Source organism: Rattus rattus, chromosome 2 (genome assembly GCF_011064425.1).
Source record: "Rattus rattus isolate New Zealand chromosome 2, Rrattus_CSIRO_v1, whole genome shotgun sequence".
Lineage (NCBI taxonomy): Eukaryota > Metazoa > Chordata > Mammalia > Rodentia > Muridae > Rattus > Rattus rattus.
In genome coordinates, this window is record NC_046155.1 from 16,680,570 (window position 1) to 16,700,460 (window position 19,891).

Consider the following 19,891-nt stretch of genomic DNA (forward strand, 5'->3'; position numbering starts at 1 on the left):
CAATGAGATACTACTTTATACCTAATAGCTATTAAAAGCAGGCAGAGTGAGCACAGATAAGACCAGAACCAGACAAAATCATAAAATTCTATAAGGAAGGGGCATGAGGCACAGAAAGTGTTAAACCCTGCTCCTAACTGGTTACAAAGGTCTCTGCTTTGTGACTATTCACTGACATGAGCAGACAAACCCTTCCATCCTCATGCTGCTCTTGTCAGGACTATCCTACAGAGGAATCAGAAAAAGGCAGTGACTAGGTGAAGAGTGGTGCTTGTCGTATTTGTAGAAAGGAACCTTCCTCAGTCAACGTTACTTGGAGGGAAACTATTCCCCTCACGTTGAAGTATAAACAAGTTAAACTGTGGTTAGTTCCTGCTCATATTTTAACCTGAAATATTCTGTCATAGTTTTTAATCTGAGATTTAGCTAATCCTCCAATGGAATGAATACATTATAATATATAAATAACTTGTTTTGGATAGGGATGTGATGTTTGGGGAGGGGAAATCTTATCCAGTGAGTATTCTGTACTTTCGCAATTTGTTTCTTCTTGCTTTCCCATACGCACCCAGACCTAATCTTTTACCTCCGGCCATTCAGCCACTACCTCCACATCAAGTTCACAATCTGTGCTCACTGTCAGCTACCCATCTGAGAGCAAAGGCTTTTCTGAGCAGGGAGTGCTGAGTATGTTTTTGTACAAAGAGCTGGGATACCTGTAGAACTGTGTTTAAGAGAGGGGTGGAAAATCATGGGGAAAGGGAATAATGGAAAAACAGACACTATTTGCCCATAGAAAGCTGCATGTGCATGTTTTCAGTGGCATATGACTAACATGGTTTTGTTTTTTTCCCCTCAAGATACAGTCTTACTGAAACTCATTATGTAGACCAGGGCAACCTCAAACTGTGAGAATTGTCTACTTCCCAAGTACTGGGACTAAGGATATATATGCCAACATCCTTAACCGTGGGTGACAGTCTCAAAAAGTAAACAAAACTTAAATATTCATCTGCTGATTAACAGGTAGCCAAAGATGGTTTAGATAAAGTGTCTCCCATAGGCTCATGCATTTGGACACTTGGCCCTGAGCTGGTAGTACTGGTTGTAGGGGAGGGGTCTGAGATTTTAGGGATGTGGAACACTTTGCAGAAAGTGCATCACTAGAGGTAGTCTTTCAGAGCTTATAGACTTGCCACATGTCCACTTCGTATCTTGTGGGTAGAAGCGTGACCAGAACCTTCCCACTCCTGTCGAATGTTGCCAGGCCCTCCCCACAACTACATCTGGAACTGACAACCACTGTAAACCAAGGCAAACTCTTCTCTAAATAGCCTTTAGACTTGGTAGTTTATAAGAGCAACAGAAATGAAACTAAGGCAGTGATAGCTCTACATAATAAGATATTACTCAATAAAAGGGAAGTTCTACTTTGGGTACATCATAAATGAACTCTGAAAACTTGTTAGGTAAAAGAAACCACTCACAAAAGGCTCCATATTGTAGGATTCCATTTACATATATTATCTAAACAGGCAACCCACACACACGAAGGAAATCGTGATGGCGAATGCTAAAGGGAATTAGAAATGGTGAGTGGCTGCTAACAAGCGTGAGAATTCTTCTGGGGAAGGCGAAAAAGGGAATCTGTTAGTGATGGCAGCAGCACAACACTAACAACTAGAGTATGTGACATACGCTTCAAGTTGAAGATTTTTACAGCATGTTTCCAGAATGTATAAAGAACTCTTACCACTCACCGATAAATGATCAACCACTCCAATTGAAAAACCAAAAAGGGTTTAAAGGCAGTTTTTAATCTAAGTATAAATAGAACCAGGAGAGATTTTTTTTTTTTTTTTGTTTTTGGTATTGGAACTGTTTATCGTCACTATAGCTGTAGCTACATTAACCTATAAGAATGACAAAAGTATGCACAATTGGTACGTAGACAAGTAAATTAGTATGTCAAACTGGGAAAATCTGAATTAGATCAGTAGACTCTGCCAACATCCCTTTTGTCTCATTACATTGTAATTTTACACAATGTCACTGTGGAAAATAGAAAAGGTCTCTATAATGTCTGGATGGTGTATCCACAGAAGTCTAATGTTATAATCTCCAGAATGAGTGAGTGTTCCTTTATACCTTTGTGGAAGAGTATGTGGTGTGACTGGAGGGGTGGGGACATCTTCCTGGAGACAGGGGAGAGGGGAAGGAGGTGGGATGTGGAACAGTCAGAGGTTAGAGGGGGATAAAATCTGGACTGTAAAAAAAAGATTAAATAAAATTTAAAAAATAAATTAATAAAAAGAAAGTTAAAAAAAAAAAGACTGCAAAGTAAGGAAGTAATACAGGTAAGGTACACTCTAAATGGCACCAAAAATGTCCCTCAAAGAGAGACCAGACACCCAAAAGACAAAGGAATATGAAGATGAAGGCAGAAGGCAAAAGTGTAGCTATGAAGCGAGGAGTGCTACCAGACACTAGCACACTCAAGGGACAAATTATCTCCAAAAGGAATTGTGAGGAAAAAGTCCTCTCTTTTCGCCAGGTCTACGGTAATTTGCTGCAGTGGCCAGAGGACGTACAATGATATAGGATGGGTGGGGTCCCTCTGCATTATTTCCCACCACTGCATATAAATGCACCATTTGTTAGCTTGATCACAAACATCACTCCCACCACCACCACCACCACCAAACCCTCTACTACCCGTATGTTCACTGATAGTCCTCGTGTCATGGGAAGAGGGAAGAGTTATTACATTCATAAAAGTTGCATTTTAATAAGAGACAGTAGGTAAAATATATAGTATATTAAATATTGGTCAAAAAACAAGATAAAAATAAAGGAAAAGGAAATACAAAGTATTTTGAGTTAAAGTACAGGTAAAATAAAATTTTAGAGTGGTCACAGGAGTGAGTTGTGTGGGGTGAAGTGAGTTCTCCTTTCTCTTCAGCAATAGTACAAACTCATTGTCTACTTTGTATCTGTAAAATACTGCTTTCGTGATTATCATCCACCTTCCTGACCATTCTGTTTTCTATCTCTTTTGCTGGGTCCTCATTCCTTAACTCCTAAGCAATGTTCCCAAGTCTCAAGTCCTCAGACGTTTTCTCTTCTCCATTTTTACTCTTAAGAATTCACAAACTCTGTTATAAACATTGAATTATAGGACCTAGACTCAATGTTTTTTTTTTTTTTTTGATTTTGTGAAAAATAAGGCAAAGGAACCTCATCAGTATCTAGAGTTAATCAGATCTAGAATACATGCTAAGAGATCACTAGGAGTAATTGTTAACAGTCAACTTCACAAACACTGTTTAAGTTGGACCATGATAATAAATGAAAACAAATTTGGAAAGCTTAATATAGTCTGCCAACTTAAAATTTTATATCTTGATGCTGTGTAGATTTCTAGGCTTGAAACAAGTTGTATAGTGCTAAGACTTTTTCTTAATTCATATATATATGAATGTGTATATATTTACTTTTAATGGTACCTTGGGATCTCTCTTCTAAACTCCAGACTCTCACACTAAATAACTTACTTGGCCTTGTGTAGCAGAAATTTAAAGCTCAGTAAATTTACAAGACATCTTTCAATTCTGTTGTTTTCACCCCTTTCCTAGCATATTCACAGAGGAAAGAACATCAAGAATGCGAGGTTTTACCAATGGAGGCAGACTGTGACCAGTCTGCAGAGCTTGCTCTGAGATTTGCTGCTTTATAACTAAGCTGCCACATACAGCATACACTGATGCAGTGAGGTTGAGTAAGAGTTTAGCTGGCCAAAGCATTCCTGACACCAGCTACTGGAAACAGATGACAAAGAGAATGCTACATTTCTGAAATCGAGTAACAGCAACTTAGAATCAAAATTAGTAGGGCACACAATCTACATAGCGTTCATGATGAGAAGCCTGCAAACCAACAGTAGATATATGTTAAGGTTTTGAAATGTTATTCATCTGTCAGTCATAAAGGGAATTTACCTTTTGATTCCCTGAAAGGTACTGCTGGCCATGTCTATGATGCCACCCGTTGGCCTTGCCACTGCTCCAACTAAACCTTTTCCAACACCTTTGAAGAACCCCGCTGCTCCTTCCTTTTGAGCACCTATAAAACACAACCTGCTCAAGCAATTGGACCAAATGAAAATAGAACTTATGAGTTATGTGACACAGAGCAACTATAACACTTGCCTTTAATTGGTTTTGTAACAATCCCTGTAATGCCACTTACAAAACCCTGCCGGAAAAGCACAAGTGAAAAGTTATATTTCCATATGATGCCTACAAGGCCATTTTGCTTCAATACAAAAATTGTACAGTTCTTTCTTCCTACAGATCACAATGATTAACACTTCTATTTCCTAGGTGTTTTATTTAAATAATGTTTTTGGAGATCATGGGAACACTTTATATGCCACATTGCAATGGTCAGTCATAATTTAAGGAGACTTGTGTACCTTTTTCTTTACTCATACAATTGTGACTTAAAAGCCATTCCTGCATGTGTTTATAAGCCCAGGGAAGTCTTACAGAGACAAGGCCTTTCCCTCCTCGAGTGATGCCCTCTCGAAGGCCAGCAGGCTGCTTATTCATGGCTTCTCTTCTCTTCTGCTGGTAGTCTTCATCCATTGTCATGGCTGCTACCCCTTTAGCCATAGCACTGGTGATTTTGGAGGCGGCGCCAGCTAGTCCACCTAACAGGGAGTAAGCAGTGTGTTAAACAAAGCTCAGCTGTCACTGGTTCTGGCAGCACTGCTGGGCTTTCTGCTGCTTACCAACGGCTCCGCCAACCAGGGCTTTCAATCCTAGTGCCATTCCCTCCACAAACTCTTCAGGACCCTGGATGGCCCCCTACAGTGACAAAAGGAGTGGTATTAAAGACATAGATGTGATAGTAACAGGAAGAACAAAGGAAATGATGCCAGCAAAACCACAGCCCTCAGGTAACGTTAGGAGACTCAAAGGATAACAGTAAGATGGAACATGGCCAGACAAAGAAAGGACAGAAGTTTGCTCCTCACTGTCCACTGCAGTGACAGAGCATCCACAGCTTACAGAGATTCTAGAAAACTAAAACTTAAAATTCTAATCATTTCGAATTTTGAAATCAGAATGTATAGAAAAATAGTTCTACTTTGTTTTTGTTACACATTTTATAAGTAGGGACACTAAATATATTCATGAAAAGTTGAAGAGATGTAGAATACTTTTATACTCCCTTATTAAGACTTTTATATTCCCTTATTATTACATACTTTTGTGCAAAACAAAATTACCATATCAGTGAGCTTCCTTTTTTTTTTACAACCTGAACTATACTTACTATTATTAAAAATCAACACTTAATATTTGGGATCATAAGAAAATTTTAAGCTGAAATTTTTAAGGAAAAAGAAATTTCTCCTCTGGGTCTCTCAAATGTACATGTTTACATGAATAGCTCAAGTTAACAACTGAAATACAGTATACATTAAGAAGACACTATTTATATTATTCATTAAATAATACAAATAAATATTTTACCTGGTAAGGTTCATAAAAAAATGCTTCTACTCCTTCTGAAAATTCTCTAATTAAGCCAAAGGGATTTCCCAAAACATCAAGTCCAAGAATGAGTACGTACATTTGTTTAATAGCCTAAAAAAGAAAATATGTATATGAGTCAACATCATGAGACTATTATCCTTATAATTACTTAGTACTCAGATCCAGTTTGCTTAGGCTAATGTTTTACTAGAAATTGTAAGGCCCAAACCTTATCACTATTATTTTTGTTTTTCAGTTTATTTTATGTGTATGGTTGTTTTGCCTGCATATATGTTGATGTGCCACATGCATGCAGTGTCCTTGGAGGCATGATGAAGGTGTCCGATCCTCTGGGACTGGAGGTACAGAAAGCATGGGCAGTATGTAGGTCCTGAGAATCAAACCTCGTCCTTTGGAAGAAGATCAAGTACTGTCAAACCCTTATCACGATTCTTCATTTAAAATACAATGATTAAAAATGAGTATTAGTGTGGGGGTGCATATTATGTGTGGGTAACTATGGAAGGCAGAGTTTAGCCTGCCTGAAGTATCATCTTGAGGAACACTATCATTCTTCTTTGAGACAGGGCCTAACAGCCTAGACTGATGGCACATGAACCCCAGTGATCTTGTCTCAGACCACTCAGTGCTGAGATTTCTAGTATTTACTAGCATACCTGGCATTTTAACACAGGCTCTGGTGATGAAACTCAAATTACTAAGCTTGCAAGGCAAGCCATCTTCAGTGATTGAGCCATTCCTCATAGCCTATTAAATTTTTGAAAAGTAACTTGGAAGAGATAAAACTCTAGATTCTAGAGTCTAGAAAACAGAAAAAGTTCTCGGTGTTCCATTCCTTGTGAGTTACCATCGTCTGCATCTTACAGATTTCCCAGGGTCACACAGTGCATGGCAGAAGCAGATGCCTGCCTAGAACTCAAGTCTGAATCCTGAGATTTAGGAATCTTTCTAGACTTGACAAGATCTATAGAAACAAGGCATGTAGCTGACTCAACCCCACAGTAAAAAGTATCTGTGTTCATCACTGACTAATCGTTTCAAGGAACAAAGTATGATGAATTCAATTGTTATAAAAAGTTCATGTATTGATAATCTACACCTATTCAGAAAAAATTCTAAAAGTGTTTATTTTTATTTATTGCTTTGTTTTAAGAACAAGGACAAAAAATTCAAATGGTGGTTGGGCTTAAGTTCATGTGAATAAATTTGAGGGTAGAGAAAAACCCAAGTTCAAAATTTTGAAACTTGTTATTTGCTTTCCTGACAAATCTGTACTATACAGGCATGGAGAGATGTGGGACAGTGGACTGTGCTGCCAGACAGGAAAACTGGTAAGCAAAGTTCAGAACCCCAATAAAACTCATACTTAAGAACAGCAGGTGTTGGGACTAGCTTCCTTACAGATTCTGGTCCTGTAGCAGTTGACCACAACACCCTACTAAGAGGACCATGACAACCGGTCATGTAGCATAGAGCCTAGAGTTCTCCATGCCAATGAGGAGATAGGTCCCGAGAGGGTTTAGCCAATGAACATCCCTCTCTGGGCATCCCTTCCTGCAAGAGGTATTTAGTCTCTGGTTCACCCTGAGTAAGTTTCATACCCATCAATCTGCCATGAATAAAGCAGTCTGGACAAGAGAGGACTGTCTCCTTTACCAAGGACTGCTGGGAATAGGGCGGGAAGGCTTTTGTAGTCCAGAGCCTCATCTAAGTCTCTCACTGATGGCCCCTCCACACTCTTGACACTCACTTGAAGCTAAGCTGGATTTCCCCACCCTGCTCATATAGGTCTATTCCCATCTCCCTGCTCTTCCCAGCAGTGTCTTGGTACACCGGAGGATGGGAGCCCCCATTCTCAACTCTTTGCAGATCCTAGCTGTATGTGGGTGCACAGGAGTTTGAAACCCACAGTCTCCATTCCAGCCCCCGTTTCTCACCTGGAGAACACAGGTTGGGACCCCTATTTCACTCTGCATTTTGCTTCCTCTGAACTGTGTGCTGGCATCCCATGAGCCCAGCACCCAGTGGCGAGAAAGAAAAGCAGTATAGTGTCATTGTGTTTTGCCTCCACTAGCAGCATCCTGACATCCCAGCGACTGGTAGAAATACAGAACCACAGGCAGACACAAGGTTTCACTAAGCTTACATCTTTCTCTTTGTAAGATAATCTCGCACTAACCTGTTTGGAATAGTGTCTTATTACTTCAGATTGCAATTCAGATGTTGTATGGAACTGGTAGTTGAGTTGAAAAAAGGCAAGCCTGAAAAAACATATTAACATATATATCTATATAAACATGGTACGCATAGAGGGGGAAAAATGTTAACTATTGATTACTTGGTTTTGTTTTCTTTAGAATTTTCTTTTCTAGATCTCTCCCAATATATTTATCCTATACAATTCTTGACATATTCTAGTCAAAGAAATTCTCTAATAATCTGATAAAATCTTTAACTCTTATCCTATGCAGAAAACCACCAAAGACCAAGGCCAAAGACCTCAGGCATGTACCTGTAGAACTATGTCCCAACTTTGCCCTATAAAGGCCCCATAAGAAAATGTTTTGACAAGCTGAGGTGAATGCAGGGCCTGCCTGGGAATGGTCAGTTGCTACAGGTCTCCCTTCTGGGAAGCAGAGGTGGCAAATGATGTACTATCTAGAGAGGTATTTTTTTCTGACCATGAGAACAGGAATATATAGCTCACCTTATTTTAATTCTGTGCTCTTGTTTTTGACTGTTTCCCAGTTAGATTCAGAGCTACCTCTGATTTATGCTATTCTTCATAAGCAGGCTTGCTGACACATGTTACCTGGGAAGGCCACTCTTTTGTAAAGCAGTCTCTACTCAGACTCTTTGAATCACTTATAGCCATTAACTTCTATTCTGATTCACATTCAAATATAAATAGGCTTTTGTCTGATTCTGGGATGAGCCACTATGTTGTTCATGCTTATCTTGCACTTCTGAACTCAAGTCATCTTTCCACCTTAGCCTCTCGAGTGCTGTGACTATGTGTGTGTCCTATGGTGCCTAGCTGAAAAATCAGTGTTTGACTATAATACATTTCAACCAACCCCTTCGTTATACTCTGTCTAGTCACATACTATTTGAAAAGTATGGGCTTGAAAGCCTTCCCTTCCTAACACCACATCTTAAGTATCCACTTCTTTTGAGAGATCTTTATTCAAGCTAGAGTGTCTAATGTACATAAAACCGAGTATCTGATACTTCCTTTCCTAAGAAAATACTTAAAAATTACTCTTAACTTAGTTATTAAGGACAGGTAAAATACTTGGCATTACTTTGATTATAATCCACATAAAAACAGAAACCACATTTTTGCCTATAATTTTCAGTACACTTCTTATATTTACAAAAATTTTAAATATAAATAAACCATTCATCAGTTTATAGATGTAAGTATTAAACATACTTAAAAACTACATCTTGTACATCTGTAAGGGTGGCACCAATACTCTTCAGCAAAAGATTTAAAGAATGCACAGGAATTAGTCCTCCATGTTGTTCTGTATCTTTAGCTTCGTCTCTACCAGAGCTCAGTGAAACACTCAAATGCAACTGAAGAGATAAAGAAATACATTAAAGCGCTTCCCCTGCAGCGGAACTTCCATCTTTTACAAAACAGTTTGATATTAAGTTCATTAAACCATAAATAAGATCTCAAAAGTTATCTGAATTATGCCAAAACTTAATAACTAAAAAGTTTAAGAAAGTCAAAATCCAACATAGCTCTGTTTAAAAATCCATAATTTAAGATGTTCAGCTAAACATTTAATTCAACTACACACTAGAATTGAATTCTCCTCCTGTCTATTTTTATGAGACAGGATCTGACTACTTAGCCCAGGCTATTTGGACTTGAATTCCCATTGCCCTAGCATAACAAATGCTGAACAAATACTACCACAAACAGCTTCAACTCTATTCTCTTGGCATTGTGCTCAACCTAAAAAAATATGTGAGAGTGACACTAATAATCTAGATTTTTAAGTTGTTAAAAATAACCATATATCTCTGAAAGTTTACAAATTCAACTATAAAAATTAAGTTATCACAATAAAGCCACTTTTGTAGCCAGAAGTGGTGGTGCACGCCTTCCCAGAACTCAGAAGGCAGAGGCAGATAAACTCTGAGTTCCAGAACAGCCAATGTTACCCAAAAACCTACTTCCAAGCAAGCAAGCAAGCACAGGACTTTTACGTTGTATTGTATATAAACCCCATATATTGGATTATACAGTAACTTTAATGTGCTATAAATAACCTGCAGAAATTGTGTTAAGACTTTTAGATAGTACTAGCAAGATGGCTTAGTAGTAGACAAAGGGGCTTGCTACCAAGTCTGACAACCTCAATTCAGTCCCTGGAAATCACATGGTCAAAGGAGAGATCTGATTCCCATATGCTGCCATACTTACAGTGAGAAGTGTACACACATCAAAAGCAAAATCAAAACTGAAGTTTGGGATGGTGACATGGCTTAGCAGGTAAAATTACTTGGTACATAAGTCTGACAAGTTGAGTTCAAACCCAGAACTCAGAATGGAAGGAGAGAAGGTTATCCTCTAAGTTCCTATCCATTGTGACAAACACAGCCTACACACATACACCACGCACATACATACAGACACACGCACACAAATTAAAACATAATTATATTCTGTGCTTTTTGTGTTGCAGTGTACACGTATGCATGTATGTGTGTGTGTGTGTGTGAATGTGTGTATACATGAATGTGTATTGCTTTGTGTCTCTTAACCCCACTTTATGAATTTCTAACTAAAACATAAAAATATAAATTTTTCATAATTTATGAAAAAAATCAAAGTCAAATAACAAAGAATCAAGATATAGAATCAGGTTGTAGGGCATTTCAATATTATTTCTAAAAGGTAAAAAGATTTTTTTTAAAAAAATGTAAGGGATCAATACCTCTTATTTATTATATATAGCTATAAAACTATACAACTACTATGCTTTTAAAGGAGAGAATTTACGTGCTAATTCCCTTCAAAGAGAGCAAACAATCTGCAATTATTTAGTTTATAAAACAAAATGAAGTATTTTTCTTACCTTGATAGGAGATATATGAAAATATTCAAAGAGATTGGCTTGTGATTGATCTACTGATGAAACCACTTCAAATTCTTGTTCAAATGCTTCTACATCCCTATGAAAATATTCCACCTACACAAGGAACACAAATACTGAAAGGACTTGTTTATGTAAGATATTTAAAGCCAATGCCTCTCACATTGAAGAAAATTCCTCCTTAATACCCAGTCAGCATCCTTTTATCCCCCCTCACTGGTTGGTTTAATGATTGATTTTCCCTCAAAAATAAGATGGGGAGTTAAATATTTTCCCTTTTTCCCCTTTTATTAGATATTTTCTTTATTTACATTTCAAATGTTATCCCCTTTCCTGGTTTCCCCTCTGGAAAATCCCCGTACCATTCCCCCACCCCCTGCCTTCATGAGTGTGGACCCCCACCAACCAACCAACCAACCAACCAACCAACCAACCAACCAACCAACCAACCAACCAAACAACCCCTCCTGCCTCCCCACCCTGCCATTCCCCTACACTGGAGCATGGAGCCTTCATAGGACCAAGGGCCTCTCCTCCCACTGATGCCAGACAAGGCCATCCTCTGCTACATATGTGGCTGGAGCAACAGCATTCTTAATTGAAAGTTAGGGCCTCAGAATTAACTTGTATCATTACTGCTAGGGAAATCTGCCACAAACCACACGACAGATGTACCTTTTATCTTTCTATTAAATGATACCTAGCTTTTCCTCATGTGACTACAGATCTTATTTTAAAAGAGCACTAATACATTCCAGCAACATCCTTTGTGGATATTTGCTTCTTTAAACGTAGTTCTGTAACAGTTTGTAGCACTTTGGTACTCGTCTTACTGCAATTTAGAATCTAGTAACATAATGTACAAAGGTGACCGTACTAAATAATTTCACATGAGGTAGTGGTGGTTTTATTTTTGGTAACCACAAACACTTCTTTTCCAAATATGCACAGACCTAAGCTACTTCTGTGTGCTGAAAAAAAAAAAGTCTCAAGAACTTGAGGTTACAGAAATTATACAGATATGCATAATCAATCAATCACCTGTCCATCCATATATGTGAGTGGTATATAAAGTTGTAATTTAGAAAGATAATAGGACTTGGAAAGCTAGGCCTCTGGTCCATCTGGGGCATTTCTGTGGACGTGTGATGTAAAGAGCCAACTCTGGAAGTGGCTGTTAGCTGGCTCAGCAGCACTGCTGAGACACTGCCCATTCCTCCATCCTTTATTTCAGACTTGTGCTCTTTTGTGGAAAAACGCACATACTTTTTTATTCCAGAAATCTGTGTTCTGTCTACCCTTTTGCCAGCCTTGTTGTTTTTATCATCATGCTTTGTACTGAGTTTTATATTTGGGGTGTGACCCAGTAATTTGTTCTTTTTCAAAATTATTGAGGCTAACTTGAGCCTTTGTGATTCCATTGAATTTTAAAAGCAGTTTGTCAAGTTCTTCAAACAACTGATTATAATTTACAGAGTATAGATTTTGTACTTTAAAATTTATTAGGTATTTATTTTTTGCTGGATTATATGTAGGAAGGTTGTTTATAAAGTTTCGATGTGGGGGTCATAATTCTAGTACACAAGAAATAGGACTGATTTTGATATGTTGGTTCTTGTCATTTATAACTTACATAATTCATTTGCTGCCTCTAACTATGTATCTTCTTTTGGATTTTTGCATGTAAGATTAGATCATCTGAGAAAAGAGGTAATTTGATTTCTTTGGTTTTGATGTCTATGCTTTTGCTTTTTCATTCATACTTGGTTTTCCTGAAGCTAATGAGATGTTGGATGAGAACAGGCGTCAGGGGGCTGCTTCTGATCTATAGGGAAGATTTCCAGTGTTTTACCCTGAGATCTTTGTAGTTTTTGACTGTATATATAATACCTATATTTATACAGTATTGTTCTTATACATCATGACAGACAGACAGACAGACTTGGTTCCTAGTATTTTGCTGAAGACTTTTATGTTCATATTCATGAAAGATGACTCTGGTTTTAGAGTGCAGTTTTAGTTTTGTCTTGGTGTTGGAATAGTAATGGCTTTATAGTACGGGTCAACAAATGTTCTCCCTTCCTGTTTATTGGAGAAATTTGTGCAGTGTTTACTAGACTTGAGGGGTGATGTAGTTGTGCTAGCATTGCCCTTCAGGTAGATTTAGGATCAGGCCTCACATCTTAGGATCATGTAGCTCTAGGGTCACAAATTGTATCTTAGAGATCAAGTAAATTGAGGGTCAGGCTTCACGTCTTAGGGATCAGGTAGATCTAGGGTCACATCTTATCTCTTAGGGATCAGGTAGATCTAGGGTCACATCTCCCATCTTAGGGATTGTTTTAAAAATGCTTCTTCTGAGCCATTTTCACCACTTCTCTGTGACCTTAATATTTTGTCCATTTTTTTAAGTTTTATAATTTATTGTCATAAAACTATTGGTATTATTTCTTTATAACTCATTTATCTGGGTAAAGCCAGAGGTAAACTTCCTTCTGTGGTTCTTTCAAAAAAATACGTCTTTCACTTTCAATGCTTTTTTTCTACTGTTTTACTCTTTTAGCAAATGACATTTAGAAAGCACACTAAAAGCAGAATAATAAAAGAAAAACTGATTTGTACTCATTAACATTAAAAACATCTATGCCACTAAAATCATGCCAGAACAATAGAAAACACTTGAAACTGCACAAAGAATCTGGAAATTCAAAAGTAAGAAGACAGATACCCCATTACACAACCTGGAGAGCCCGAGCAGAGAAGATACACACACATTATTAGCATATTGAAAGATTCTCATCATAGGCTGAGATGGCTCAGTGGGTAAAGATACTTCCTGCCAAGACTGCCAACTCGAGTCTGATGTTGGTACTCACACGGCAAAAGAGAGCCAATGCCTGTACGCTGTACACCAGACTTCCATAGACATGCCATGGTTCTTCTCTACATGTTCTCACAAACAAATGTTTAAAAACATAGCATCATTTCAGCCATACAAGCCACAGTGAGAAGCCAGTTCATACCCGCTAGTATGGCAAGAACACAACCCACAAATAATAGTAACTGTTGTAGGGAAGGCTGAGAAATGACAGTGCTCACACGGTAAACAGATGAGAAATGGTGGAGTCACTGTAAACCACACTTCTAAAATGACTGGACATGGAAAATTGTTAGAGTGAATTCGCTGAAAGACTAAATAGATTAAACATTTTATTACAAGACTCAGTAAACACACTCTTAGGTACATGAGAAATAAAAAGCTTAAGTTTACATAAAATATGTATATGCCAAACACCATCATACTTGTAAAATGTAAAAGCAAGCCAGATTTCAAGTGACCAATGAATCAGCAGAGTGTAACAAACTCATATAATGAATTATTACTTGGTCATAAAAAGGAATGAAGTACTGATAATACATGTTACAACATAGAGAAACCTTAAAAACATGCTAAGTGATAGGGGTATAAAGGGACCTTGAGGGGAAATGGGGATGAATAGGATATATCACTGTATACATGTATGAAATTCTCATAAAGAAAAAATATGAAGTCCTCAACACCACACACTAAGAGTTTGTATATATAAATATTATAGGCAAAGGTTCTTGAATTTCGCCAGGTAATGACAACTTTATCTACAGAGTTTGTAATATTTTCTTAGACCTTCTCTTTTCATAATGTTTTCTATCAAATGCTGTAATTCCACATCTTACCTCTGTTTTCTCAGTCACTTCGGTTTTTGGGACAAGGTCTGCTAGGGCATACACAAACCCAAGATCCAACCTGAGATCCATTTCTTGAATCAACACTTTGAAATACCTGTATTAAAATGTAGGAAACAAACAAACAAAAATAAAGAAAATACACTAAGAGAATTAGATAAGATAGAAGAGATCAACTTTAGAGCTTTGAAACTTGGGACTAAAGGAATGAGAGCGATGAACCATACTGTAACAGCAAGAAACTCCAAATATGAAAGTAGCCATAGAAAAGAAACTGACTGCTGACAAGAAGTCCAGAACAGGCCATTACAGCACAACAATAATGAATGTACAACTACATGTGATAAATCATTACATTTAAATAAAAAATAATTAAAAAAGCAAGTCCTAAAAGTATTTTATAGTTTGAAATATTTTGAGAAAATCAGACATTAACCTAGCTAGCTAGAGAGATGGCTCAGTGGTTAAGAGAATTCACTGGCTGCTCTTCCAGAGGACCAAGGTTGAGCACCACCATCCATAGAGGGCTTATAATTGTCTATAATTCCAGTCCCAGGAATCACATGTCCTCTTCGGGTCTTAGCAAGCACCTCATATATATAATGGTATGCAGGCAAGACACTCAGATACATAAAATAAAAATAAAGGGAGAAATTAAAATGAGAAAATAAAAATAAGATGTTTAACTATACACATACATACTAATATCTAATATTTATTTTAAAATGTTATCTATTTATCAGTGTTCATGTCCCCGAGGAACACTGCAGAGGCAGCTGTTTCCTTCCACCTTTGTGTGGGCTCTAGGGGATCAATGGTAGGTTTACTAGGCTTGTGCTGCAAGAGGCTGCATCCATTGAGCCCTCTCACTAGCTCCATAATACTGCATTTTTAAAGTAGGGAAACATATACAGTTCATTTCAGTGATAGGAGAAAGAAAGAAAGAGGGATTATCATTTAGATGGATGCTGTGCTCTAATCTGCTTCTTAGAAGGAGTGAGTCATGAATAAGATGGAAATCTTACTTTTGTCACTGTTCCTAAAACAATGTAGTCATTATAAATCATTTACAATAGGAAAAATGCATATAAAAAGAAAAATAATAAAGTACCTGAGGTCTAGAGACAATTATTGTTAACCTGTACGTATATTTTATCCAGAATCTTCTGACTTTCTAAGATTACCAAATACTATAATAGATTTTATTTTACCTTTAAATTTTATTTTCTTACACTTAAATATCTGGCTCACATAAAATTTGGTTTTAACAGCAACAAAATATATTCAAACGATCAAACAAAACAATTAAATAAACACACAGGAACTATATGAAAACACTTACTTAATGCGTGATATTTGGGAATGTCCTGCAGATCTCATGACAATACTGACATCTGTAAATGGCTTTGGTGCTGTGAAAGTTAAAAATATGATTATACTCATCACATTTTAACCCAAAGGATGGGCATTTTCTTTAAATGTAATTTATACATCAATGGAAAATTAATCAGGTAGTAAATCATCATCAGCAAATAAAATTAATGGCATCTCCATGGTCACTTAGTCTTACTTACAGATCTCAGAACTACTTTTATGAATTAGAAACAAGAGCGAATTGTAAAAATAGGGTCTGGATGCTTGCACAGTCCAGCTTCTAAGTGGACTAGCATCTGTATGTAAGAGGGTGAAAAGACCTGCAAGGAAACTGTAAAGAAAAGCCACTACAAAGTGTGACACCCAAGGTTTATGGTCTGTGGTGGGCACACAGAAAAGGGAAGCAAAGAGGTGGAATGTACAGGTGGTAGTGAGCAGAGAGAAAGTACAGTAAAAAGGGTAACAAGAAAGGGAAGAAACACAAAAGAACAAAGAAAGGTTGAAGACAGAGTGCCAGTTATGTTCATTAGAATACAGGACCATTCAGAAAATACTGAATCTGGGTGCTGGAGAACCAGCTCAATGGCTAATAGCACTTACTGCCCTTCCCAGCACCTACATTGGCAGCTCACAACCACCTATAGCTCCAGTTCCAGGAGCTCTGATGCCCTCTTCTGGTTGCTGCAGGCACCAGGCATGCATAGGATGTACACATACATTCTTAGGCATACACATAAGGTAAATGATAAAATCTTAAAAAAAAAAACAACAAAAAAAACCCACTGGATCTAAATGTTTTCATTGTTTACTCAGTTTCTAATATTTTAAACATTATAGGTTATTAATTATTTCACGTATCAGTAATATGCCTTAAAATTCCTATTTCTAAAAACTCCAATACATTTTAAAATAACCTTTCTCAAACTCGAGCATTCACATTCATTAAGCAGTTTTATTATCTAATAATCTATAAAAACTAAATTTGAGAATGCTACTGTTATAGCCAATAAACCAACTAGTCACATAACTGTATACCACAATCTAAAAGTAGCACAAACCTGAGTCCATGGTGACAGACCTTGGAGGTTTAACAGGATAAAACACGAAAGGAAAAATAGCACCATGAATCTGATTTTGGATCTAAGGAAATGAAACAAGAATTAGTTTTAGCATATCACGTACACAGTCTGACTGCAGTCAGACAAGTCAACATGCAACTGGGTACAAAGTGAAGCCTCAGCAGCCCTCCCGACTGCAGCTTCCGTCCTCCCTTCTTTCTTTCATCTTCCTCCTTATCTTTTCTTCCCTTTCTCTCTTCTTTTTCTGTTTCTCTTTCTCTCAAACTGACCCTCCCTGATCCATGCCATCTTTCTTCTTAGACAGAGAGTCTCATTACATAGAACAGGCTGGCTTTGGACTCATGGTGATCCTCCTGCCTCAGCTTCTCAAGTGCTGGGATTACAGACATATGTAATTCTGGCTACTTTTCCACTTTGTTTTTACTCAAGGGCGTCCATCTTGTCTTCTTGAGCTTTGTCTGAGATAAAACAGACGAGGGGACACATCTGGGCTTTTACTGTTTTACATTCACTTCAGACTCACCTGTATTCTATAAATCTGAATTCTGAATGATGACTGATGTGCAGATGTGTTATATTCTACTTTTAGTGCTGGGAGGTAATTTCTCCGGACAGCTATCACATGTGGTTCCAGAATTTTCATGTCATTGCCACTAGGTGTTAAGAGAACCTGAAAAATATTGCCCCTTCATAATAAAATGGGTTTTTGTTTTGTCCATTTATTAAAATTAAAAATTTATATAAAAATAACTTTGAGATACAGTAATTTAAAATGTAAAGTCTACAGAAGAGGGTAGTGAGGTGGGGAAATGAGTAGAAGCAGAGTATAATGATATAGCTGTGAAAGCCATTACTTTGTATGCTAACTTAAAAAATGAATTAAAGTTGAACATGCATATGTGAAATCTCAGAATGCTGGCAGCAGAGACAGAGGATTGCTATCCGCAAGGATAGCTTGGTCCACAAGGCAAGTTTCAGGCCGGCTAGGGTAAAACTAACCAAACCAAATCAAACCCTGAAGAAAAGTTTTTAAAATATATGGTTAAGATTCAAATCTTTATGTTCATTTCCCTAAATTTAGAACAAATATCCATATAAAGATTATAGCTTGGCTACATCACTTTTTATATTTAATTTCTAAAACTGGTTTTAATAAAATAATCCAATCAAAGAAAAATAGTCTTAAAATTAGAAAAATCTTGTTTCTTGTTAGAGAATTAGTTACTAGAATCTTGAGCATGGTTCGATTTTCTAATACAATTTCACTTTTTTTGTTTCTTAAATGTTCTTTAATACTTTCAATCCAATTGCTTTCACACTTTTATGCAGCTGATATGAAGTCTATACATTTGTGTTAACTACATGTTTTGTAAGAAGTCCGTTTCTTCTTAAAATTCAAAAGTAATCAAACTATAGTATAGCATTACAAGTCACATTAGCATTTTAAACTTACTGGGATGCTACTGTCCAGCTCAACCACCTTGTCCTCCAAGGGCGAAGACTCTGTGTACTCCCTGAATTCCTTCTCCAGCTTCTCGGTGTGTTTCACACTCATTGGCTTCCACCTGGACTTTTTCTTTGGTTTTGTCTCCCAAACCACATCAGAACTTACATATAAAAGCAGAAATCACTGTATTAATTTATAACCATTTAAGTAGTATATTACTTATTCAGTCAGTATTCTAGGTAGAAGAAAAATACTATTGAACATCTCTGACATTCTTCATTTTTGCTAGGGGGTTACAGATAATAAATAGTAATCATGAACAAATCAATTTGAGTATCTGGGAGAGAGAAATGCTTTTGAACCAAGAACATGTATACAGTCTAAAATGGATCTGCCATCTTACCTACCAGGAATGGTAGGAATCATTAAAGTGGTATTTAAAATGAACTAGTCACTAGGCCCCATTATGAAGCTGTCCCTTAAGGGAGACACTGAGGGTAAAAACATTTCAGATACATGAGCGGCTTTACCAAAGACCCTCAAGCAGAGGACGGCAGTGCCCAAAGAATAGAGACTAGCATTACGGGGACACACTGGGGGTAGAGATGATAGAAGCCAATGAGAGGAACAGCAAGGTAAAGCCTTTGAGGGAGAGACTGGGTTTTAGTTTTCAACTATGAATGCATCTAACCTTGTAATGCCTATGTAAGCGACTTCTTGCTTTGTATAGTTATTGACAAGTGAGATCCCGACATCCTGCAATGCCAGCACAACTTCCAGCTCCGCTAACTCTGCCTTCTCACTCTCATATGTTACTTTAAACACTCTTGGATCTTCAGTGAATAAAATAATACGCTGCAGGCCTTCAAAGAACGACACTAAATAAATGGTTTTTTTCCCCACACTTATGGGCGTCATCATATCCTAAAAGAAAACAAAAAAGGGAATCAGAGTTACTCTGCAAAGAGCTGCAGATACCAGCAAACAGGAAGTCTATACTTGATATTTACATGATAAGAATACAAACAACCTTCCTGCCTAAGGCTAAGGCAGCAAACCAAATGAACACTTGCATAGGACTTGGAAACAGTTATCCCTCACACGAGCTATTTCAGACAATTCATCACAATCTGTACAATGCCTGGAAGATTTCCTAACTAAAATAACCTCACGTCAGCTGCTACATTATAATGACACTGTTAATCATAAAGTCAAATCAGTTAAATACATTTTAGATCATAATAAACTCTAACTTAAAGTCTTATAGGCTAAATCAATAACATTTTTTTGCTTCATTTGAACTATGGTAAATACAGTACATTAAAGGTTGTTTAAGCCTCATATTCACATTTCCTTACAGCAGAGTAAGAAAGGGTATTTGCCATACTAGTCACAAGCCGTACAAAGACTGATACAGCCGGGTGCAGTAACTCACAGTCTTCACTCTACACATCTATAACCACTGGACTTGGCAGGCAGAGGCCAAATGACTGCCCTGAGCTCAAACGAGCCAAGGCTACAGTGGGAGGCCTTGTTTCAAGTTCTAAGACAAATAAAATTCATACGTAACAACAACAACATACAGCACTG

General features: G+C 37.3%; 1 protein-coding gene across 1 annotated transcript in view; it reads right to left on the reverse strand.

Moving 5' to 3' along the window:
• Vps13a (vacuolar protein sorting 13 homolog A) overlaps positions 1 to 19,891 on the reverse strand; it is a 210,438-nt gene that overhangs the window by 25,388 nt on the left and 165,159 nt on the right. Inside the window, exons 54-67 of the mRNA XM_032891688.1 lie at positions 18,993 to 19,225; positions 18,308 to 18,461; positions 17,378 to 17,524; positions 16,834 to 16,915; positions 15,744 to 15,813; positions 14,393 to 14,498; positions 10,661 to 10,774; positions 9,001 to 9,146; positions 7,744 to 7,825; positions 5,541 to 5,654; positions 4,793 to 4,868; positions 4,548 to 4,711; positions 4,209 to 4,254; positions 3,999 to 4,122 (exon numbers count right to left, since the gene is read on the reverse strand). Coding sequence (XP_032747579.1) covers positions 3,999 to 4,122; positions 4,209 to 4,254; positions 4,548 to 4,711; positions 4,793 to 4,868; positions 5,541 to 5,654; positions 7,744 to 7,825; positions 9,001 to 9,146; positions 10,661 to 10,774; positions 14,393 to 14,498; positions 15,744 to 15,813; positions 16,834 to 16,915; positions 17,378 to 17,524; positions 18,308 to 18,461; positions 18,993 to 19,225 — 1,658 coding nt within the window. The remainder of the gene's footprint in view (positions 1 to 3,998; positions 4,123 to 4,208; positions 4,255 to 4,547; positions 4,712 to 4,792; positions 4,869 to 5,540; positions 5,655 to 7,743; positions 7,826 to 9,000; positions 9,147 to 10,660; positions 10,775 to 14,392; positions 14,499 to 15,743; positions 15,814 to 16,833; positions 16,916 to 17,377; positions 17,525 to 18,307; positions 18,462 to 18,992; positions 19,226 to 19,891) is intronic.